At 35.8% G+C, this 24,486-nt stretch overlaps 2 protein-coding genes across 3 annotated transcripts in view; both read right to left on the reverse strand.

The window, feature by feature from the left end:
* Positions 1 to 95: 95 nt before the first annotated feature.
* On the reverse strand, positions 96 to 23,843 carry LOC118174370 (putative short-chain dehydrogenase/reductase family 42E member 2). 2 transcript variants are annotated; one of them, XM_035339663.1, is made up of 14 exons: positions 23,739 to 23,843; positions 21,263 to 22,241; positions 15,189 to 15,370; positions 12,796 to 13,028; positions 10,078 to 10,173; positions 9,637 to 9,697; positions 7,702 to 7,820; positions 6,162 to 6,237; positions 4,910 to 4,992; positions 4,208 to 4,345; positions 3,453 to 3,518; positions 2,611 to 2,674; positions 2,179 to 2,252; positions 96 to 946 (listed from the first exon to the last, which is right to left on the reverse strand). In XM_035339663.1, exons 4-14 carry the CDS (start codon positions 13,021 to 13,023, stop codon positions 743 to 745), a joined length of 1,209 nt encoding a protein of 402 aa, XP_035195554.1. In that variant the 5' UTR covers positions 13,024 to 13,028; positions 15,189 to 15,370; positions 21,263 to 22,241; positions 23,739 to 23,843; the 3' UTR covers positions 96 to 742. The 2 variants fall into 2 exon arrangements, with proteins under 2 accessions (XP_035195554.1, XP_035195555.1); XM_035339664.1 differs by lacking the exon at positions 23,739 to 23,843 and having other exon boundaries at positions 21,263 to 23,273.
* The window catches only part of VWA3A (von Willebrand factor A domain containing 3A), a 31,780-nt gene continuing 30,911 nt past the window's right edge, over positions 23,618 to 24,486 (reverse strand). The window contains exon 33 of the mRNA XM_035339659.1: positions 23,618 to 23,881. Within this exon, the coding sequence (XP_035195550.1) occupies positions 23,840 to 23,881 (42 nt within the window). The 3' untranslated portion in view covers positions 23,618 to 23,839. The remainder of the gene's footprint in view (positions 23,882 to 24,486) is intronic.

The following is a 24,486-nucleotide window of genomic DNA, read 5'->3' on the forward strand; positions in this document are numbered from 1 at the left end:
TCATTTACAAGGAGAGGCAGTAGTAACTCCTTGCTGAACTCCAGCAGTCTTATGTGTCATCCCTCTCCCTTTGCACAGACTCCTTAAAAACAGTAGCTGGTTCAGTTATGATTTATTATTGCATCAAAAAAATATTTCATTTACAAACACGTGTAATGATACTTTATTACATCTTTTACACACATTTTGAACAACAAACTATTTCACATAAATATGACATTCAGTCCTCTCCCACCTGTTATATATACATACTATATAAATATTTATGTTTATTTTATATATATATTTCCCAGGTCTTCATAATTCCTCACACAGCTGTAGCAGCGGCTTCATCAGAGCAGTTTCTTCATTAGGGCCACAACCTTGCTACAGCACTGCAGTGCTACATTGGTTCCTCTTCCAATTTCTTATGCTCCTGGATTCGCACTTTTAGAAAGATATTCTCAGTATGAAGTAATCCATTAACGAAGATTCATTAAAACTCTTCCTCCATCCATTGGTAGTGAACTCCTTTGATTTTGTGACACTCCTTTGCTTTTGTCCTATGAGAACATTTATTGATGTGCTTTGCATTTTCACTTTTGTTTGTTTGTTTTTAAGATCAGAGAGAAGTCATCACAGTGATAAGAATAAGGAATAAGAACAATCAATTCCATAGTGACTGAGGAATATACTATGACCAGATCATTAATACTCAGAAACAAAATTAGTTTTTCTGGAACAGGTGGGTAGCTATTTGGTTTTAGAAGAAATAAAGAATCATCAAACTTAATAAAAGGCCAAAAGCAAACAACATTTTAAGGAATGTGTGATCTTCTTGGCAAATAGGTCTTGTTTTAAGATAATGATCCACAGAATCAGCTAATGAGAATTTCTTTGGTTTATAACCAAGTTGATTTCGTGCTTTATCTATTCTGAAAGTGTGAGTTACAGTAACGTTCCACACCTAAAATCCAAAAGGACAGTTATGGAAGAGATTTTAATATCCATTTTTTTTTAGAACTTGGATGAAAATATATCATCAATGATATTACAATGGAATTAAAAACATGAAGAAAGATAGACACTCAAAAATAAGCATTTTTTGGAGTCAGATTCTGTTCAGAGCTAATAGAATGAGTTTATGTAGCTGACAGATAAAAAGCGAAAGTTGTATTACAACATTCTTTGTGGACTGGGTGTAAAAGCAGTTTATCACACTTATTTCTCACTTGTGAATTTAAGATCTACAAGTAAGAAAGTAAGATAGAATTAAGGAAATCCTATGCAACAAATCAATGCACTTCCCTCAAACTGGCTCATCTGTACACAGAAATATGTAATGGAATTGGATGACTATTGGGGGAGAATGGTGTGGCAGAAATGCACATCTAAGGACTGGAAAACACGCCCTTTTGGATGATTATATCCTCCATGTCTAAAAGCAGGTTACCTGTGAAAGTGCTCAAGTTGCACAGCCTCAATGATTTCTGCTTCAGATGCAGAACTAATGTAGAAATATAAAAACAGATAGATAAACTGTGGAATAACTGAAAAGCTATAGTGTGAGTTAATAAGGTCCACTCAGTTCCTTCAGTGTCCTATTATGTTACCGCTACAATACAGTAAGAAACTAGATGACAGATTAAAGTATTTTGATTTATATTATAAATCATAATATTGTATAAAAACATAAGTTAGATAAAAATGAATTTGTCCAGGAGTTTTGTTTGCAGGAAATTGACTTTTCATTCCAATTTAGAATTATTTTAATGGACCTTCTAGTTATTGGCTAGCCCTATATTATGACTGCTACCACGATGAACCAAAATCATTGGTCTGTATTCTTGGACCACCTTCCTTTAACAATCACTTCTGCAGAATATGATTGCTCTCTGGAAACAATGAAGTGCCTGCTTTCCTCATTGTGCCAGCTCAAAGTCAGTTGCTTTGTCTTGCACCCCTACATTGTCCCTCTGGATCACCTTGTCTTCAAGTACAGATTCATTTCTGATGATTTTATATGAGGTAGTCAGGATGGCAACAAAAATGAGGCTACAAAATGACTGCCTACGCCCTGAATAAGCTAAGCCCTGAGCAGAAAAAGAGAGCTCTAATATCTGCACAGAGGGTGTATCACATATTTCATGAGAATTTCTGTCAGAAATATATAAACATTCTCTGTCTTTAAATATTTACCTCATTCCTTGTCAAGAAAGGTGTAAAGATAAAAACTGGCTTTAGTGCCAGGTGCAGATACTCCATCACAGTGGCTGTGAAAAAGAAAATTAATTAATGAGACAGCTGGATAACAATAAACTGAGATAATGCTGACATTGCACATCCTATAATTCATAGTGATATCAGAGGATGCAATGAAGATACTGCAAGGCAGCATTTAATTTATAAAGTAAATGGTGAACTCAGTTTTATTAATAGCCTTTAAACGTTATCTGCTACTATTAATGACAAATGGCATAAGTGATTATTATATTAACTATAATAATGTTAAATTAGGTAAGTTCTACAGTTTGGGCCCTGAATCTTATAAAACCATTACACAGCTTTACAGACATAAGGAAAAAAAAATAAAATAGCATAATAATCAGGTACATAGGTTACTATTTTTACCTGCAATGTGAACCAGGAGAACAGGAATATGTATCCAGGGCTTCCTATAGCCTAATTTTTCAAACTAGAAAGGGTATAAGAGAAAAGAATAACAGAGAATTTGTATTGAATTGAGGGTGTCAATGAAACATGAAAATGGACAAATAAATGTTGATAAAATATATCTAAACTTTTTCAGTTAATCTTCCTATCAATACTGGTAGTAAGAAATGCAGTTGAAACCCACAACTACCCGTTCTTTGGTGTCCACCTCACACCCTTCAAATTGAATTGGATGGTAAATAGGAAACAATGCTATTTCCAAGGAGCCAGTGACTGAGATGGGAATACTTAACTATAATTAGATATAGGCCCGTAGTTCTCCTGAAGTCAGTTTTCTGGAAGTCTTTTCTGTGTTGGCATTGCAAGATCAAAACTTTAGCAAGTTCCTAAAATCCCAGCCTGCTGGTTATAATGTTGCCTCATTTTATCTTTTAAGATGTGATTCTAAATAGCCTTCTCTTTTGTGCTGCAGCAGATAGCATAACAGAGAATTAACCAATGGCTATAAATCATCTCCCAGATACTAATAGTAGAAGTTTTCATGCAATATGAGATACCTCTTAACTAAATTCTCTTAAAATAATAAGGCCCAAACTCCTAAGATACACATATGTAAAACTTCCTTAAAGCCAGTGGAATTTTGCAATATGCTAGGAGAAAGAGACAGATTTTAAGTTTAATGTTAGATAACTCAGTAATTAATGTGCATTGGATGTCAATTAGTTAATACAGTCTTTTAGTTAACTACTTGATTAGGGCCCATATGTTCATTTAAAGCTAAATGTGTGTGCAATACATACTAAAGGGACTATCCATTCGGAAAATACGACATTTTCACCATCATGTATGTAATACGCTTGTCCACTCTGTTAAAGAAACAGAAAAAAAAAACAATTAGAAAACCACTGTACGTAGGATGGCATTTTGTTTATTTTTCATACCCACCTATCTTTGTTGATTTTGTGAATAGCATACCAGCATACATTCAGTGAATATACACAAATCAGCTCAACAAACTACCTTCATTGAACATCATTGTGATTTCAAACAAGTTTCATACTTTTGGGTAACCCCATGGTGGTAGTAGAGATACCGAGGATTAATGATGTTGTAATGTAGATTAGAACTTCGTTTCACTTTGTAGTAACCCAACTGTTAGATCATTTAGTCTTTCATGATATGTAGAGGACAGAATTATCTTCATGAATTTAACAGAGGTAGCTACACAGGATGTTAATAAACAGCTTATTAAGGTGTGAAGCTGCACACCAGTTTTGAGAATTTGGTAGTCAGGCATTGGGATGGGTTGCCCAGGGAGGTGGTGGAGTCACCATCCCTGGGGGTGTTCAAGGAAAGGTTGGACCTAGTGCTTAGGGACATGGTTTAGTGGGTGACGTTGGTGGTAGGGTGATGGTTGAACGAGATGATCTTGAAGGTCTTTTCCAACCCTAATGATTCTATAACCTTTTGGAGAACCTTTGATCTCAAAGCACAAAAAAGAAACTTATTTGAGAGCCAAATGTACTGGGATAGGATATTTATACTATTTACTTACTGCTACATAACCCTTCTCAGAGGTGAGAGCCTCAGCAGCTAGTAAGTGAGCTTGTACTAGGTTTCCTATGTGAACCCAGTTCATCTGAACTTTGTGATTCCCAAATTTGAAGTTAAATAGTCTCCGCTGGATATTTATCTGTAGAAACAGAAAAGAAAAAAAAAAAAAAAAGAACTATGTGAAGGGTTTCTCTTTATTGTGCAGAATAATTTATTCATTTTGTCTCAGCCCGAATGCTTAGAATTTTCAGTATTTGTGCACAATTATAGCTAAAGAAAAAAACAATGAGCTGATGGTTTTATAAATCAAGGATGGTTGCACTGATATGTAGTGGTAAAATAGAATGATGTAACAGTATTTGAGACTGTACTGTTCTGAAGCTAGGAAACATATTTAAAAATACTATTTTCATTAAATGATCAGGGACTCAGTCCTAGGTATTATAACATGACATTCCATCTATGCTTTTTTTTTTTTTTTTTTTTTTTTAATTTAAAAGCAGATCTTGGTCCTTTCCATTTCTACAATGCCCATATTATGCTGTTTGTTACCTTGTTACCGTGCATCATATGACCCATCACCAAGCTTTCATTACAGTTTTTCTAGAAGAATTGTTAAGACCTGTAGTCAAGGTACTTTCTCTCATGTTATGCCCTTACAACTAGTTGTAGTGTCCTCCAGAGCTGACTACATAACACATACAGCTACTCGTGGCAGGTGGCGCTGCTCTTCTGGTCCATATATGCCTGGTGGACGAAGCACACAAGTATGGAGCTTATCACCTCCTTGGAGAGAGAACAAAATGTGATTTTCATATAGCTTTGATATCAACATATGGCAGGCAAACCACATATATTGTCTGAATTTTACATTGTGAAAGTAAAGGATCAGTCTGACCATTCTACAAGATTCTGCCTCCTAGTAACTTGTTTTCATCTCTGTATAAAATTGAATTCAATAGTAGCGAAAGATCCTATTTTAGCAGCCTTGAAAACCGAATCCCTCTGACCACAGAAGACTTTGACTAGGAACAGGACAAATCAAATTGTCCTATGTCTATGCCTTGTGCTTGAATGACTTTTTGTTTTTGTTATAGATAAAAGTTTATAAAGTACTTCATAATTGTAAACACAGGCAGTGTTGGAATGTCATTCAGTTTGCTATATTTAGACACCTTGCTTGCTTGCAGCTTGATGGCATCACAAAGGAATGGAAGAGGTCTCTTAAACAGAGGCTTTCAAATTAGTTAGAATATTCTAAATTGAAATTAATACCTTAAGCTCTACATGTCAATCAGTGAGTACAGTGGGAATAGGCACAAATCCACCTCTTGTGTGTGCAAGTTTAACATGTGGCAGGCATTTGCTCAGTAGTTAATCAAGGATGCTAAAATTGCATCCACAAGTAATGTTTATTTGTCAATTTTCAGCTCAAATAAATTGGTAACAGTAGCAAAATATGTGCATAAAAGCCAGGATAAATATATCCCTTGTCATATACAGACAGATTTTAGTCATAGCTATTCATGAACATGGGACTTTAGAAGTCAACAAGGCCATGATATTGCCAATCTGTTTAAGAAGCAGCAATTATTCTTGCAAGATACCAGCAAGCTCTTGGGAATTATAAGAATGACCTTACCGGACAGTGCTTAGTGCTGAGAAGCTCAAAGTGATAGACAGAATGGGTAATAAAAGCAGAAGTCCTATATTTGTTGTAAAGTTGGTAAACTTTTTAGATGTTTTGAACAATTAAGGTTAAATTTGCTGAATTTCCCCATCAGTTGTTTGTATACAATCTCATATGTGTCTGGGTATGCACATACAAAAATATTTGTCCACTGAAGGTAGGATTATTTCAGTTAATTTTAAATATACTATGTATTGATAAGCAGTAAACAGAGAAAGGAATAGCACTACTGATGATAGGAAAAACCCAAATGTTTTAGATGTACCTTTGAGTAAAGTTCCATTAGCAGCAAGAACCATTTGGTCTGCAATTGCCTTCGTTCTAGAATAATGATTAAAATGCTATAAAGAAAGGCAGAATATGATCAACATTTTAAACAACATTATTGTATTTGTGAAGGCAAATTTACTATTTATACCTGATAACCTCTAAATCTAGCCAGCTTGTAGACATCAGATGAGTAAAATCAAACTAGAAATAACAACAAGATATGGCACTGATATATATTTAGAGAGACAGATTCTTGTGACAAAAATAATTATTTAACTTTTTGTGCTGGATGTACTGAAAAAATTAATATCAAGTCAAATATTCTGTTTGCTCATATAATTTTGTTTTGAAATTGGATTTTTTTTAAACAATAAATTAAATATGAAATGAAGGGTTTAGACGTTCCAAAAATGTTTCAATTTCCTATTGAAACTATTCATATAATTGCAAATTATTATATTTTCTATAATTATAATTATTTATAATTATATAGCTATAAACAATAATCTCCCAACTGTATCCTCTACTATTAACTTGAAAAAAAAAAAAGTACCCAAATGTATTAAATAGGATTCTGGACACAGAAGGTTATTTATAAGACTCTTGAATTTTGTATTGTCATGCTTTATGTTGAAAACTATAGCTAAGAATTACACTACAGAAAGTCTTTATACTCTCAGGTGGCTTAATCCATCTACTCCACCTTCCTTCCAGCCCTATCTACCTCTGCTGGTTGCTATTTCATGGTCACCATCAGAGAAAACACATGATTAGGGCTCAGACACACTAAACTAATTGCAAATTCCTGAAATGCTTTCTTAGAAGTCTGAGGTGCCATGCAGGCTTTGCGCAAACTGGCATTTCCAACTAAATATCTCAGGAGGCACTACCTGGGTAGTAATCAATCCTATTTAGGATTCCTGGACACTGGATGTACAGACTAAAATTATAGCTCTTAACTGCAGGCAGCGTGCTGGGAGAAGGAAAGAACAAATGGCAAGAGTGGCCAGAATGCACTGAGCTCCAGATTTCAGCTAGAAAGCATTCCTAAATGATCATAGTAAAGAAGGAAACAGTATTTCAGAGCGTGAGGTCATGTAAGAAAGCAGCAAGAAAGCAAGGTTTAGGAACTTCAAAGAAGTGAAAATGAGTGCACATAAAGATGTGGAATTCAATATTTAGTAATACTCTTCAGCGCAAATGCTCATAGGGGCCATAATATTAAATATTTACATAGCAGATGTTTCCCCAAAAGCCCTTCCTGTAAAAATCTTCCTGTTAAATGTCATTTTCCACTTTTCTTAATCATTTCAGGTATTTTAATATCCCCTGGTTACAGCATGTTAAAGTAACTGTGATTTGAGTCATGATTTAAGTCAATCTTCATTGATCACAGGTCAATTTTTATTAATGAAAAATAATTTCATATAATTTAATCTGAGCTATAGTAAAACAGCTTCTGCTTCCAGACTAGTCTTCACCTAATCTACCTTTCAGAGTAGAGCAAATGCCATGACATCACATGAATAAAATACCTTTTCCAGTGGAAAATATGGCACAGTTTCTTCATCTCCTTCTTCAATAGTATTCCCTCCAAATACCACATTCACTGTACTGGTATATATCAGTCTAGGGATATTTCTTTGTTTGCAGACTACAGTGGCATACAAAATACATTGTTTATAGCAAAAATAAAGAGTGAGAAACAACATATGAACTGGAAAACACTTTTTGCAAACAAGCATTACATTTACAGAAAACATAATATTTTATTTTTAACACTAATTTATCATTTAATATCTTTCATTCAGGTCAAATCTCTTGACGGGAAAAAAATACTCCTTTCCTTTGAAACATTTCTTTAAACATATTCATTTTATAAGATGAATAAAAAGGAGATGAGTACGATCTTGTGATCAAACAGCTTTGAAAACTCTATGCTTCTTTGTAGGGGTAGTACTGTGGACAGCAGCCTGCCTGCAGACCATTATTTTTGCCCTTATTTCAGCAGTGAGCAGGAAGCAGTTCTGCTTCTTGTCCCACAGTTTCATGGATGTCCCTGAAGGTAAGTAGCCGTATAATAAAGTGTGCTAGCTGTCTCCAGTGTGTGGGGGTGTGACAAAACTCTATTTGTGTCAAATCGTTCATAAGTGACAAATAGCTAACAAATGTTAGCAGGAAACTTACACTGTCAGTGTATAATCAGTAGTATGTTAAATACAAATGAAATTAGTATTATTTCCAAAACAAAAGTCTTAATTATGGATTCCAGTCAAGAGTAAGATGTCTAAATTCTGCTGCATATATGTCATTGCTAACTCAATAACAGTAATTTTCTTTTATTTGGCAATGTTTCTAAAGTTTTAGTGAATTAATATTTACAAAGTTATGAGAGAATTTTTAGAATTTACACAGCAGTCAGACCAATTGGCTCATTTTGAAAATAATGAAAATATTGTTGTTAATATTTGGAAGAAAATACAACCATAAAATCTGTTATTAAAATGTAGGTTAAAAGGGAACCTCAAGGTTCACACTCCTCACAGATTCTTACTTTGTTGGGAGCATATGAAAATATGACAGGACATGTTTCTGTAGGTTTGGAGGTTAGGACAAGAATAAGGGAATATGTAGCAAACTTTTCTCTTTAGCTCATTTAGACCTTTACTCGCCTACCACTTCACTTTAATTGTTACGGCTTTTTTTTCAGTAATAATCCACAGTAAACTACAGGCAGAATGAAAACGAGTCTAAAATGAAACTGCTTTTGCCATTTTGCTTTTTGCCATTTTGTCTTTTAGGTTTTGAGGAAAAAGCAAAGAGAAAGTAGCTTTGGCATTTACAACACACTTTGAAACATTCTTTCTGGAGTTAAATATACAAAAGGAAATGCGTTGACATTTTTCTGAGACTTTAGTTAAAAAACGTTATATATTAGAAAGGAGTCACATTTAGATAGGGGTCAACAAGGATAGATATATTAATTTGGTAACATAATAGCTAAATATACGTAGGATATCTACAGCACCTAAACGTTTACAATTCAACAAACAGTACAATATCTCTCATGATATTTCTGTGAGGAAAGAAGATTAATTCTTCTCCACTGAATAGTGAAGGGACAAGATAGTAAGTACATGGAGGAGAGTTTAAGTTGGTCTGCCATGGAATTAAGTCGAGGTTGAAAACCAATCCTCAATCCAAAGTAGTGGCAAACCTACCAGATTTAATGGGACTGGAGTTTCATTCCATCTAAAGAGTTAACTTGCTTCATTATAAGTCTGTTGTATGTATCAGGGTTCTGCACACCTAATATTACATCATACTCTGAGACTAAGAAGGCAAGAACCTCTTTTAACTGCCAAATGAACACTGGAAAAATCCAATTAGAAGTTTTTTGAATTCAGTTGATTCAGTTACAAGGAAAGTTACAAAATTCAGATGCAAAGAAAGAACGTCTAGGTACATACCATCAATTATTATTTTTGTGCCACCAACATTTATGGATTCAATCTGTTCTTTCTTTTGAAGCTAGAAATAAAGTTTGCACAAAATCTAATTAATTTACCAAGTCACATTCACAATACAATTGTTACAATTGCTAGATCTAGAATAGCCCTGGCCTTTTTTCTGTATATGTGTTACAGTTCTCTGTCTTTCTGACATACAGTGATTTCTAGCAGTTTTCATTTTTATCGTCTTGTTCTTGTCTGAGTAGTACATAAGTTTCATGCTTTGACATTTATTACTTAAGGAACACCTCTCTCGTTCCCTGCATGGATGACTTGACCTTTATAGCCAACTTCTGTCTCACATAAAAATCCTTTAACCACACTCTTGTCTCCTGTATGGAGACAGATCTCTGCTCTTACAAGAATAAAAAGAGAAAATATTAGGAAAATTGTACTTGCTTGTTCTAATCCTGACATTCCACAAGCAGCCACATGAAAAACACAGTCAGCCCCTTCACATGCTTTGAACACTGCATCATAATCCCTCACATCACCCTGTAAAATGAGAAAAAAAGGGGTTTTGACTGGTAAAGCTCATTACGTTCTCCATACAACCAATATTAACTGTGGACATTAACAAAAATCTCAAATCATTCTAATCTATTTTTCATAATCCCCAATTAGCATTAAAACATCATTAACAAGGAAGAAAATCTGTGACTAAGATTTTTGTTAGTATTTTGTTGCAAAACGATGACTCTCGTTAGACCCAATTAAGACGCGTATTTTCACACTTAGTCCTGCAGGGTGGCAAAACTTGTTCAACTTGAATGGGAGCAGCATATGCTTGAGGGCTAAAGAATCAAGCCCAAATGACAATAAATCATAACAGGGAGGGTTCAGCTGTTTACCAAGGAATCACCAAATAAGAGAATCCCTTTTCTGTTAGCCAACACACCTTCAGATCTGGCTTGTGCAATCTGGACAAATGTCTCATCACCCAAATATGATTTATTTTAAGTGCTTGGAATGACAACTTTAATTACAATTTTGTACACGATTAAAACCGAAGAGTTTACTATACGCATATACTGTATAAGTTAGTATGGTATTATAATCACATTATGACATGTGCTGGACTGTTTAAATACACACACACAGTATCTAGTATCAAATGCTATTCTGTGTGTAGAATATTACACTGCATTTTTGTGTATCAGGTAGTACTATATGAATAATACTCCACATACATACAGATTTCAATTAAAAATGTGCTTCTTTAATGAATTATGAGATTTTAAAATATTCGATATTATTTAATTTACTTTTAATTCACTTTGATGAAATTGAAAGAATAATCACAAAAGATACGGCTAGAAGTAAGATTAAGAGATCATCTCATCAGTTTTTAACTCGACTTTTCATTTGAGGTTGTGACAGCATTTCAGTTATGGCTGACTTACACGTCCTACCTTCAGTCAAATGCTGAAATAGCTAAACAGTATAAATAATATTAGCAATCTCCCAATCACTGATTAAAGCTCAGATCTCTGAGGTGACCTATTACTTGGTTTACTCTGCATTCTATTTTCTAGGTAATTCACCCACACTTTACATTATTTATTTTTTTTACATTAAATTCTAAAACAACTGTTCTCAAAAGGCTGTTTGAGTCTGATCTCTTGATTATCTTAAAAAGTTGTAAATTGGCATCAGTGCACCAACTCAAATCAAATTATGTGGGTTTACATCATAAATAAATCAAACGCACATTTTTTGAATGGTTCCTTGTCAATACTCTATCACTGTTCCACATTCTGTAAAAACTGTTTATGAAAATGAGCATAAGAACAGCATTCTGGGTCAGACTAGAGGTCTACCTAACCCATTATTCTGCCCAATGCACAGCTACACAGAGTAGTGTCACATGTCCCCCCCTCTGCCTCCCTCACGGCCTTCCCACGTGGTGACGTAGCTAGAAAAATCAGCGCCACCTCAATAGCCCCTGGGACAAGGATCTTCTGATCACTTTCAACTTTACCATCTACTTTCTAATTCTTGTGGTGCTGAAGAGCTCTTAGGCTAAACATCTGGACTGGATCAGCTGAAAGATACCCTATGTCTGTCTAGAACTTGTGTAAGATGATGGGAGCGTGCACAAAGTGCTAGTGCATACCTGTGTACCCAGAACCCCAAACCTGAGTTGATGAAGCAACTGTGAGGTGCCTGTGTCTCCCCACATCAAGGAGTAGTGGAGGATGCTCTCCTCCACAGATGGTTGTGAACAATGAAATATTTGAGGCCTCTTTTGTTCTCCCCATTTTGCAGATATAATAAATACACGTATTGAATCGTTAGGAATCAAAAGGTATCAGTGCTCATAAGTGGATGCCCTGGGAAGAGCAGAAACAGGGCAAGCATGTGACTTTTTACTCCAGAATACTATACCAGCCTCCAAGTATTTTCAATCAGAAGATTTCTTGAGTCTAATTTAACTTACCTATTTAATAATCTCCAACAGAAGTAAACTTTTGGTGAGACTTTGTACAAGCATTTTTCCCATTGCATGAACGAGAAAACAACCTCTTTTTATTTATATTGAACCGACTTCTCATTTCATTTAATGGCCCTTCCTTCTTGTACTGGAAAGAACAGTGAACAGTCAGTCCCTAAGCCTCTCCATGCCTCTCACAGTTTGAAGATCTCTCCCACTCCCAAGTCATCTCTTTCCCAGTCTGCAAAGTGCTGGTTTCCTTAATAATCCTTTGCATGGAATTCATTCTCCATATGTGGTCATTATTTCACCGTCCTTCTCTCACCTTTTTACTCCAAACAGCTTGCTTGAGCAATAAACTTTGTCACTTCATTGCTCACTCCCTCATCTAGGTCAGTATGAATGTGTTAAATACCAAATCCCAATACAGGACTCTTCAGAACTTCACTGGTGAAATTGAGAGAACTGACCACTTGGACTCCTCTGCTTGCTGTCTCTAAATTGGCGATTTATACATGCAAGGACCTTTTACCATGTCTTCTTACCATCATTAAAAGCATTTACTGAAAAGCCTTTATCCTAAGAATTCTTAAGAATTCTTGATATTATTGTCTTCTATGTTAATATGCATAAAAGTAGTATGACATTATTTAACTGCTGATAAATATGTAATTTCAACATACCTTGAAAAAATCTGCTCCATTTGGAATTTCCCACTTAGGTTTCCGTACATCAAACAGAACAACAGCAACGCCTGACTTGAGAAGAGCACATCCCAGATTGTATCCCAGGTAGCCTCCACCTCCTGTCACCACTGTCTTTCTGCTTTTAACCAGTGGTTCAGTGTGCTCAGTTAGTTTGCTCTCACACGGGTGGCCCCTGTGGAGCTCCTCTGTAGATCGTTCTTGCATCACAACTGCAAGATAAAAGGTCTTGTGAGAATTCCTGCATAGTACTCTAGGATCTAGACAATTTCAGTAAGTTTTGCATTATAATGACTGGACTACTTTTATTTATATATATTTTATTATCTTAACATGTTTAGTGTATAAAGTTTTGGTGATAGTATTTCTATGTATAATGAGTCATGTGTCTGAACACTTTTACATTCTGATACAGTCTTTTCCTCTTTCATGTTATATAGAAATGAAGAAAAAATATAGAATTTTAGAGACATTATAATTACCTGATCTTAACAGGTATGATCATATTTTTGAATGCTTGGTATATCAAACATTTTATCCTTGAAGACTCACTGACTTCTGATATATTAATGCCAAATAGATGTTAGCCTAACTTGATTCTGATTTTTAAATCCACTTTATTTCATGTTTAGGTGATAGTTCTACAGTAAAGACAAAAACTCATTGCCATTTAAAACTTTATTTTATTTTATTTTTTATTTTTTTTATTTATTACATATGTGATACAGTTAATTTTCTGTTCAGTTCTTTCCAACTTTTGTTGATTTTTTTTTAATCAGGGCATTCATATACAGCTAGACCAACAAGGAACAGAATGTGTAAACCATCTGCTCTGTGGGTTCATCTACTTGGGAAGACTGATCAGAATATCATTCTGCGATAAGCAATTTCACAAGAGTTACCTGTCTGCGTGCTTTCTTCTGTATGAAAAGTGAGTTTATTCTACAATAATTGCTACCCTTTAAAAATGTACTCGAATTCTACAACTGAAATGACTGGTATTCCAAATCATAATATACTTAAAAGAAATTACCGCAGTTAATTTTCCCACCTAGACAGCCCCTATTGTCTTGATTTCTTGCATGGCTTTACACATTAGGATCTAGGCTCTTATGTCCCCAAACAAATCCAGAGCACATACACCTAAAATGAATCAAACTAAGTCACTGTAATGTGGGAGGCAAACTGGGTGCCTGCCACTCTAATTTAGGAATATGGACCCAATTCAGATTATTATGGTTCTCTCATAGTTGGAGTGGGTCCTGATAGCAACATCCCCATGCACAAGAGCATTTGAAGAAATCTTACAGAGGCTGGGGATAGGTTTGCTCTCAGTCATTTACACAAGGGTTCAGCAGAGACAATGCAGAACTGGCCATGATTGGCAACTGACAGCTGCATCACTTCCAGGATGACAAAGTAATATTAGAATAACAACAAAAAATACATCCCACAGCATGTAGTTACAGATTATTTTGCCATTGCCATTTTATATATTTTTTTCTTATTTTCTGCTTCACTTTTTTGATTTCAGACACAGGGAACGAAGTAGCAGATTCTCCATGCTGTTATGCTGTTTCAACACAATGTCAGCTCATTAAATTCAATGAAATGAATAGCAGAACACAGTGAAACTTATGAGCTCCTTATGTTGAAAAATATCCTGATATTTAAAAATTGAAAAATAATTCACATTTCCAAACTACATTTAAATTGGAAATAAAATTAAAACAGGTACACTTCTCCTGCTAAGGAAAATAAAATTTGCAACTCTAAATCATGCTATACAGTAGCTTTAAGCCATATAAAATTATTTCACCTTTTCTTCCGCAAAAAAAATCCTTTTGTACACTGTACAGACAGCTAAAGCCAAACTTGTCACGTATACCATTAAAACGTATTTTAAATTGGCATATATTTTAATACTGACAGCTGTCATTAATCTCATTATATTTTGTTTTAAGTTAGATGGAGGTTGTATCAAAAAGCATCTCACAAGTTTGAAGATCTTGCCAGAAATCTTTCTTAAAAAGCGCTAATAGAATTAGTACATTTGTCAGCTTCATAGAACTAGAAAATTGTTAACAAATTTTCAATGTATACAGTTGCATATAAGAAAAAAAAAATGTATTTCCAGAATCAGTAGCTTCCTTGTGTCTCTAGATTTTGGAGGAGCTATTCTGACTTTTAACATGCATGGTTACATCCTTGCATTCATGAGCATAGTTACGTCCTAAGCAGTTCATTTAGTGCGAGTTTCTCTTAGCTCCCCTACTTGCATTTCAAATATTAGAAATGCAGAAATGACTTCCCCCCAAAATGTTAGTCAAACATTTCAGATTTTTAAAAATAGCTAAAGAAGTAGTAAGTACCCTTGGTAGAATCCTGGATGTCAGTGTTATCCCCGTGCTTCCTGTCCAAGTAAGATGGTGAGACTTCTCTTTGCTGGACAATTAGTAACACAAGGGCATCAGGTACTCTAGACAAACATCGAGATGTTCACGTGTGCTCAGGTCCTTTTGTTGTTCCTGCTCCTTTGTAGCTGGTGGCTGGGCTGGGAGCCAAAAAAGGGCAGGGCTTAATTTGTACATAATTTACGTTCCTTTTAAGAAATAAATAAATAAAGATCTCCACATCAGATCCTTCTAAATATCTTACTGTGACCTGGTAAAAGCTTTTATAAGACACTAGACAACACAAGTACACTATTGTAACAGCATTTTGTAGATAAGTTGTACAAGATTACTAAAATGTCTCAGCTAGGGTTCTTGAAAAGTACAAAGAAAAAGGTTCTTAAGAAAAACTGGAGAGAAAGTCTTAGCACAAATGTTTGAAAACTGATCTCTCACAGTGTGAAACTTAGGCTGGATACATCTCATCTAAGAGCAGGCTGAATGGAAGTATGTTTCCCTTCCACCTATGGTTTTCAATCTAAATTTGGATACAGAGAAGAAAGAAAAATCTTGTTTGACAAAGGTACTTCACGCTTTCATCCTGATTCTTCTATCTTCATCCCGAATCCAATTTTGTATTTGCAACATAGGCACAAGGTTTTGTTCTCTCACTTCTAGGATGAGTGAAGTACAGGCAGCAAACTAACTGGTACACAATAGAACAGGAAAAGACTTATTCTTAAATAGTGCATTTAAAATTTATTAATCAGCTAATTTATTATTATTATAAAAGTTCTCTCATCCTAAGATTTTAAAGCACTTTTAAAACACACATCCTTTTGCAAATTAAACAATAAGAAATCAAAGCCAACATTTTTAGATGGGCGTGTCCAAAATTAGGCCTCAAAGCAGTAGTTAAGATGCTAAAGAAACACTCCCAAATCTAAATATAAATGACTACAATTTTAAGTGTTGGCATGTTAGAAATATCTTGAGTTCATACGTGACTTTGCAATTTAAATGCAATTTAATGGTCACGTGCTGACAAGGACTCAGACTGACACCTAGGCAAATATATTTTAGCATAATATATATGCACTTAAGTCCCTGTAGTCTGCATTAGAACCTTTAAATCTGTCAAGCTAATTTGCACTTCTCAGATTGCGAAATGAGTGACAAACCCAGCTCAGAGTAAAAGCCCCAGGAATACAGAGTTCTTTTGGTTGAGATGGTCACAGCACTCGGATTTTATCATTTTGCCTGAGAAAGAGAGTGGCTATTCCATCCATTCCTAGACTACTAAAGAACTCCACAAGTCAAAGCACCTGGTCAGCATATTTGTAGCATATCAATCCCTCATTGCTCAGTGAAAATAAACCATGACTATTTTAACTTGACTTTGGGTTTCACCTTAGCCAGAAGAGCTTTTCAGAATGGGTATTTTGTACCTCGCCTGTTACTCTTATTCTCATAACACAGAAGAGAGGTGGCCATAATTTATTCACTGCATCCTGGTAAGTGTTTCTGAAAGAAACAGATGCTTAAGTTACAGTGACAAGTGCTGCCACGTTAAGACAACTTAAGTTTGTCTTTGGTCTTGAATCATAACTTACAGAGTTGCTCTTTTCTACCTTTTCTCCTATAACCGCTCACAGTTCATGTAGGCAGACAGAAGTAAGATAGCTGATACTTCCAGCAGATGACTGCATAAAATGCAGCTGGAAGGACTACCACAGGAAGATTGCCAGTTTACCCAGGGAAGGCCCACATTTCTGAAGTACCACGTTGGCTTATCAAAACGTTACTCACATCCAGACTGTAAAGCAATGTTGAAACGTAATTGCCCTGTTTCATAGAGGATTCTAGTAAGCTTTCACAAGCTGATTTTACTCACATGCTGATAGATTCACTGATAAATCTGAACTGAGTAAGGGTGAGTAGGGTTCAGGACGTGAGTAAGACAAGACACTGCATGTCTCCAGGATACAAAGAAATACCCTTGTCCCCATGCTTGTTCCGTGGGCACGAGAGCTGAGTGTTGGATCGCAGACAGGTACAGACAGGTGTTCAGGGCCTAGGAGACAGACGTGTGCAGACCAGAGCTTGGTCCTTTTCATTCAGCAGCTCCCACAGATTCTCTCTACTGCAGCAGACTTAACAGGTGCAGGTGCCAGTATAACACGTAGATTAAATAGAGATTTATCCATTTGTTTAAGAAATTTATATAGGAACCTCAATTTAAATCCTGATTAGACTGATTTTGATGAAACACCAACTAGAGATGAGCACACTTTTTTTTTTTTCCTAACTGCTTATGACAATAATTTTACGTGCAAATTTAGATATACACAGGTGATGCAATTCTCTATTAAAATAAGTTGTTACATACTTTGAAGTTTTTATTCATCACATTAAATATAACTAGGGCCGGTTTAACAAAAAAGTAATCTCTCTATACTCTTGCAAAATGCGACCTCAATTATTTTAGCAATTCTGTATTCTGAAATATTTCTTTTATCAGTTTTAAATGTTTTATTTCTCTACTTTACCCTTTTGATCTTTTATTGTTAAAGGATATATTATTTATTTTCTTTGTATTGTTCCTTATTTTTCAGCCTATTCCTGGGCTTTTTATCATCAAAAGTAAAGGGCAAATTATGCAATAGATCACTTTAAAAGCATATTAGAAACAGAAGGCCAATCTAGAGAGAATGAGCAAATAAGTGTGATTGTATTTTACCTTAAGGCCTAGGCATTTTGTTTTTTGAGCCTGCCAATTAGTAGTCTCCCAAACTTAGTTTTTCTTCAGAGGAGTCATCTCTCAGGCTATTATGTTTCATAGCACAGTTTGGAGAAGGTAACACAAATCTACTTGCAAAGTGACATATCCACTACGGTCTTCAGTTCATCACTGAGGTGCAGGAAAAGATAATCCATAAAACTAGAAACAATTTTTTTAAAAGAACTAAAAATATTTGAATGCTAAGAAAAAGTGAACCCCACAGCTATCAGGTTGAAAATATTGATTATATTTAATGTAACTGGAGATGAGAAATCAGTGGAAGGTTTTAAAGATGGTGACAGGATAGGAAGATCATTTTTGCAGGAAAATGCTGGTTCGACCTGAGCAAGGCAGGACTGCCTTTCCAGGACACAGAAAGGGAGCAGTGCTCCAACTGTGAGGTAACAGGAACTTGCATGAGGGTTTCTAATTGTGTGGAAGTTATTATACAGAAGGCAGCCTTTAACAGAGACATAACCTTAGCATGAAGAACTAGAAAGAAGTCTGAGTTAACATGAAGGCCGGATGTTTGGCCTGAGTCATAGGCAGGATGGTATGCTCCGGAGTGCCCAAGGGCAGAAGAATAGCAGAAAATCTTAAGAAACAAAGCCTTCTCTTAAAGCTATGTTGAGCTGGAAATGTCCAAGCTAAGGCAAGAACACAGGAGTGAGATATGAAAGGCTGAAGTAGGCAGGTGAATTGCTCACAAAATGGTTATTGAGATTATCCAGAGAAAGAAAAGATAGCTTGATATAATTATAAAGAAGTTAAGGGTGGTGGATCTTCCTTTAGACCATATTCTGAAAGCAATTAAAGAGCCAGAGGGGAGAAAAAGGAGATGATGTAAGTGAGTCAAGGGAGAATAAGAAGGTGAGCAGGGGGTACTATATTGAAACCAGACACAATCCTGACCCTTGCTCTCCGTGTCCTAATATGTATGAGAATGATGAATTGAGGAAATTGCCTTCTCACCAGGAGACAGCCTCAGAAGTCCAGATAGTTAAAAGTACTGTCAGAAAACCTCACCGCTGTTTCTTTTCATCTTATTTCCTCTTACCGTAATCAGATCAAAAGCTGTTATGAGCAAAGAGGATAGTTGGCCAAATGAGGGTGTATAGTAGGGGAAAGGCTGATGGTGAGTGTCAGGAGTGATCAAAGAAGCTGCATGTTTGTGGCTATCTCCAGTGCCCTAAATTGCTGTCCTGTTGAAATGCTGCACTGCTGACTTTGATTGGGTTCCTGTGCCTAAAGTTCTTTGTGGGAAGCAGGGTATGAGGATGTTACTACATCCGTCTGGATCTTCTCACAGCATGAAATCAAAATTAAGTCATAGTATACACCCAGGCCTAGGAGCTAGGAAAACTACGTAGCCTCCCTCTGTCACTTTACAGAGCAACCAGGGCCTGAAAGAGAGAAGGACCGAGAGACTAACATTAAAGGATTGGAGTCCTTGATACATGCTGCTTTTTGCTAAGTTATTTGGAGATTCTTTTCTAATCTTGATTTTCTAGAACTCGTCTTGCTTTCATACCACAATTTCCCCAGCTTTCACGTCACTTCTTTTAGTTTCAGCTAACAGTCATGGTAACTGAAACATCACCAAATGATGTGATGTTTCATGATATGAAACATCACCAAATTTAGTATAAACAAAGTATATTATAATCAATTTCTGTTTGAGTTTTTTAGTTTTAAATGGCCACATAAAAATCTTTACCATTTGACCTCAAATTACTTCTATAGAATAAAGAATAAAAAGTCCTTATGGAGAGTCTGAAGATCTGAAAGCCTGAGAGATTCTGGTAACTTGAAGGTATGGCTACTCCTCTCTAGTTTTATGTACAAGAACCAGGAGTATAACACTTAGGAGTTTTTCAGCCTCTTACTAAAACTGTCAGGAAAGCTATCATTTTCAATAGGAAGAAATTACATTTGGCAAAAAAAACATTTGTATGCGCTATTTCTAATGCACTACCACTTCTTGACACTTAACGAAGGGAAAACAATTCCATGAGAAAGAAAGAAGCAAAACCCTACAGTGCTCAAATAATCATCGTGAGCTGCAGGTTTTTCATGGAATAACCAGTCTAGTATGAAAATCTAAACTTATTTTTGTGTTATGCCCATTGTTCATATGTTGTATCTAGTCAAAAGGTATGAGTAACTGCAATCTTCAATACCTCCAAGATAAGCAAAGAAATACATGCATATAAATTTAAGCTAAATGAAGTCCTAGGCTCTCACAGGCACAGACACAAGGAATATACAAGGAACGGCAAAGATCCAAAGGGAAGTATTACTTAGAATCATACTGTACTCTCCCACTCAGATCCCTGTAGCAATTGGATAGTGGGCTTACTGAGCAATGCAACAGCATCCTGTTCTCCCTCCTACTCCTTTGGTTTATCGAGTTGTGCCTCTGCGTTACTGCTACTTAGCAATTTATGTTTTTTTTTTTTTATAATATACTGTAACAATTTAGCTGAAATTACTAAAAAATACCCTCTGATCATTGGACTTATTTAAAATTCTGTATCTAAAACCTAAATTAGTAGAGTTGTTCAGGCTCATAAGTGATTCTGAACACCTTGTGCACTTGTTCACACCCAGCTGCCCAGCCATATTCACTACTGACACAAACATATGATTTCAGAGTGGCAAGACTGGTTTGGACAGCGTACCGAATCTCTGATCCTCATCGCAACCCCAAAAACGTCTGGAAATACCTGTTGTAGGCTATAAGTGCTTTTGTAGTCACTCTCTGAGACTACAAAATCAATTATTCTTATAAAAAGTATTGAGTCTAAATCAACAGAGAGCTGAGAGAAGTGAAGTGATAGTGGTGAGGTATTCAGGTTTTAAGTGAGACGACAGAAAAAGCATTTAAATCAGAATGGAAGTATGAAGGTCTTGCAATGTTAATAGGAAAGAGGAGAAATTGGAACTCATCTCTAAACACCTCTATGCAGCTTGCTGTGCGTAGAATTTTTGCTTCAAAGAGAGGAATCATGGGATCTGAATTTGGGAGAGGACACTATATTTATTTTTCATATAAATTTGATCAAATACTAAACATTGCTACAGAATAAATATTTCTAAGGAATAAAGTAGTTCTTAAAACTGTGTCACAATATTACTGCAAAACCAGATGTAAATTACTACCCAAAGTACGCATCATTCAAATGCAACATTAAGTACTTTATGATAGTACAACATTCTTCACATTCCTTGCTCATTTAGAAAAGGAAGATACAGAGGCTGAACAACTTACCTGTGGTCATGCTGCAGTTTCATGCCAGAAGAGAGAAGATGCAGATTCTTATTCCCAGTATTACACAAGAGGCATATTTTCTATAACAAACACAGCAAAAGAACAATGGTATGCTAGACTAAGATCCTTTGGGCAGTTAAGTTCCTTCTGAATTTTTGATAGGCAAAAAGACACTAAGCGTTCATCACTGTGTTAATGGGCTTTTCTTTTTAATATCATCAGATACAGTATTTCTAGAAACAAGCATATCAAATACTTTAAACAGCTTTCTCAAAGTCTAAAAAACCAGGGTTTTCTATTGTATTAATCAGACAGCTAGCTGCAAAGCTGAGAACTCAGATTCTTTTAAAATCCCTTAGATCTTCATTAGCAAAAATAAATATTCTCCCTCCATCCCTTCCTTTTTCCTGATCTTTATGTATTTATTTGTTTTACGATTCTACATATTTCCTCATTTCCTCCTGGAAGGAATAAAGCACACATGAATACTACAAAGCACAGCCTTGGAATGTGCCATATATATAATACTTGTCAAGTTAGGCTCTCATTTACTCTGCATTTATGGTTGCTTTGCATGCTGCAGAGTGATTTATAGGTCAAATGAAATGGTAACTGAGAGGCTGCATTGCCAAGGTAGGGTGTATTACAGGAAGAAACAAAACAACTTGTAATAGCAATAATGGGCATGCCCTTTATCAGCTCTTAGGTTTGTTAGAAAGGGGGACAGTTTGTACAACATTTAAAGGGGAGGAATAAAAAATAATTGCATCATAAACAAAAGCACTGCATTGTACTGAATAAAGGCATGTTTTTTTGTAGAGAGCAGGGATGAGAGTTTGCTTTCTTACATATGGGAGTCACAGAGAAAACTGAAAATTGCAGGAGCTATATATATATTAACACATGCAGATTTTAAAAAGATTATGGAAGACAAACCCTAGAAGGTTTCCTTTTAGTTCAAAGTCCTTCTGTTATTGCACTGGAAAAGAGAAGTACAGATCATCATTACTCTTACACATGTTTTTGTACCCATAAAAACACTGCAAGAGCTAAGAGGGCACAGGAGGTGGCTTAGGATAGATGAACGAGAAGGATTTATTTTGCATAATGACAGTCAGATACGCTTTAAAATCTTGTCATAATTTCTACTAAGTTTCTTTTACAATTTTCTCTTTACCTCTCTTATTATTATTAACCCAGAAATTGTAACATAATATGCAGAATTGTCCAAGTAGGAAAGGAAAAAGGAAATACGCTCTAAAAGACACCAGGTTCTTAACCATTAAAGAAAACTACAAAGTAAAGAGCGTCGGTGCCACATTAACTGTGGCCACAATGACAAAGGTAGCCCCTACCACTGAAAGCATGTAAACTTTTAGTCTACAAGGTCTGACTATTTTACCTATCACACTCTGGGTAGAATTTAAGATTTTAAATGATGAAGTCTCATATGCTAAGACAGGGATCATCAATTTCTTTGTACTGTAGTTCCATCAGTGCATTCAGTATAGATACCTAAACCATAGATTCTACTTGTTATAAAAGACACAGGTAAAAAAAATAGGATATTTTCTGATGCTCGCAGGTCTCTGAAACTAGATTTTCCATTCTCTCTCTCAAAACTATTCAGAAATCAAATATCTAATAAGCATCTGCTTGAGGTTGTTTCACAGAGGACTGAAGTTTGATGGAATGAAATGTATCCTACATACATCTAACTGGTAAAGATGCATTAAAATAACTGAATGAAAATTCTTATTACTAAGTTGTATGAACACTTTTGGGTGCCTAAAATCTTGGAACTTTGTGGTTTTAAATTTAGAAAAACGCTAATAAGAGATAATATGCTTACAGAACATGGATAAATTCTTACTGGTCAGAATTCCACAGGGCAGAGCACAACACATGCTTATTGCTGACTTCTTCCTTAGAAGCCACATAGACTTGCTAGGGTTGTCTCAAGTTCAGGCATAGTTAGATGGATGAATTTGTTACTGTCCCAAGCCCCCCCCCCCCCCCCCCCCACACACCCCGTTGGCTGTTTTCCCCTGAAGCAGGTAAGGCTGAAGCACACACAAAGGAGTTCCTGAACTGCCAGTTCATACTAAGCTAATATGAACATCTGCACTCACACAGAGGTTACCCATTCTTGCGGCGAAGCCAGCAATCTTCTGATAAGGAGCTGAACATATCCTTCAGGGTAAAAACTGGTTTAGCTGTTTGCCTTTAATTCACTACATGCAAATCAACATAACATATTCAGTGAGTCACAGCAAAGACATTTCTTACAAACAAGCTGGCAGAAAAGTACAAAGCTTTGTCAATTATAAAACTCCTCTTTTATTACGGCTTGAATACAGTGAATTGCATTCCAGGAAGCATGAACGAGGAAAGCAAATGACATATACATGACAGATCAGCATAGAAAAGCCATTAACAGAGCACTCGATTAATGTGGTTGTCACTGCTGACCCACCTCCTTAAAATGTTTTCCTGACTAAGCAGTCCTCAGATTGATGGGAGCATGTAGGACTAGAGTTTCCAGGTAGGTAATAGGAAGGTGACAGAAACTGTATTTTAAAGGAAGGAGCTGCTCTGCAGGCAGCAGGACTGACCAACCTGCAAGCCAACAAGGCTTCAGAAGCATGGAAAGAGAGGCTACACAGCCTGAAAACACTTCCAAAAGAAGTGATGGGATTCAATGGCTAAATACTGCAACTACCAACAGTTTTAGAGCTTCTGAGGTTACAAAAATTATGTAAGAATTATAACTATTAATGGAATTAACTGAAGGCTTAGGAACCCTTAGTTCACTCCACCAGCAAGAAGACGACTCACAAATTCCTAACATGTATTTAAGTCTACTGTCTGAACCTGGGAGCATGCTCAAGAGAACCAGAGCTATGAACAATTGACCAGTCTAAACTAATGCAAACAAACAAGAGATGAGATGAGTATTAGTGTATGTTGCAGTGAACTGAAGATTACATAGATCCATTGATAATCAGTCTACGACACATTGGTTAAACTGCATTGTTTTGAATGAGTAAAATCTACAAAAAATAACAAATACCATACAGAAAAAAGGCTGTGAATGAGAGGTGTGCCAGACTGCAATCTAACACAACACACAGAAATGTTCTGATTCTTACCCACATTCGCAAAATTTGTCATATGCATTACTATCTTACTTCATAAAGAGTCTATGATATCACTTAATGTAT

This window comes from Oxyura jamaicensis, chromosome 14, assembly GCF_011077185.1.
Source record: "Oxyura jamaicensis isolate SHBP4307 breed ruddy duck chromosome 14, BPBGC_Ojam_1.0, whole genome shotgun sequence".
Lineage (NCBI taxonomy): Eukaryota > Metazoa > Chordata > Aves > Anseriformes > Anatidae > Oxyura > Oxyura jamaicensis.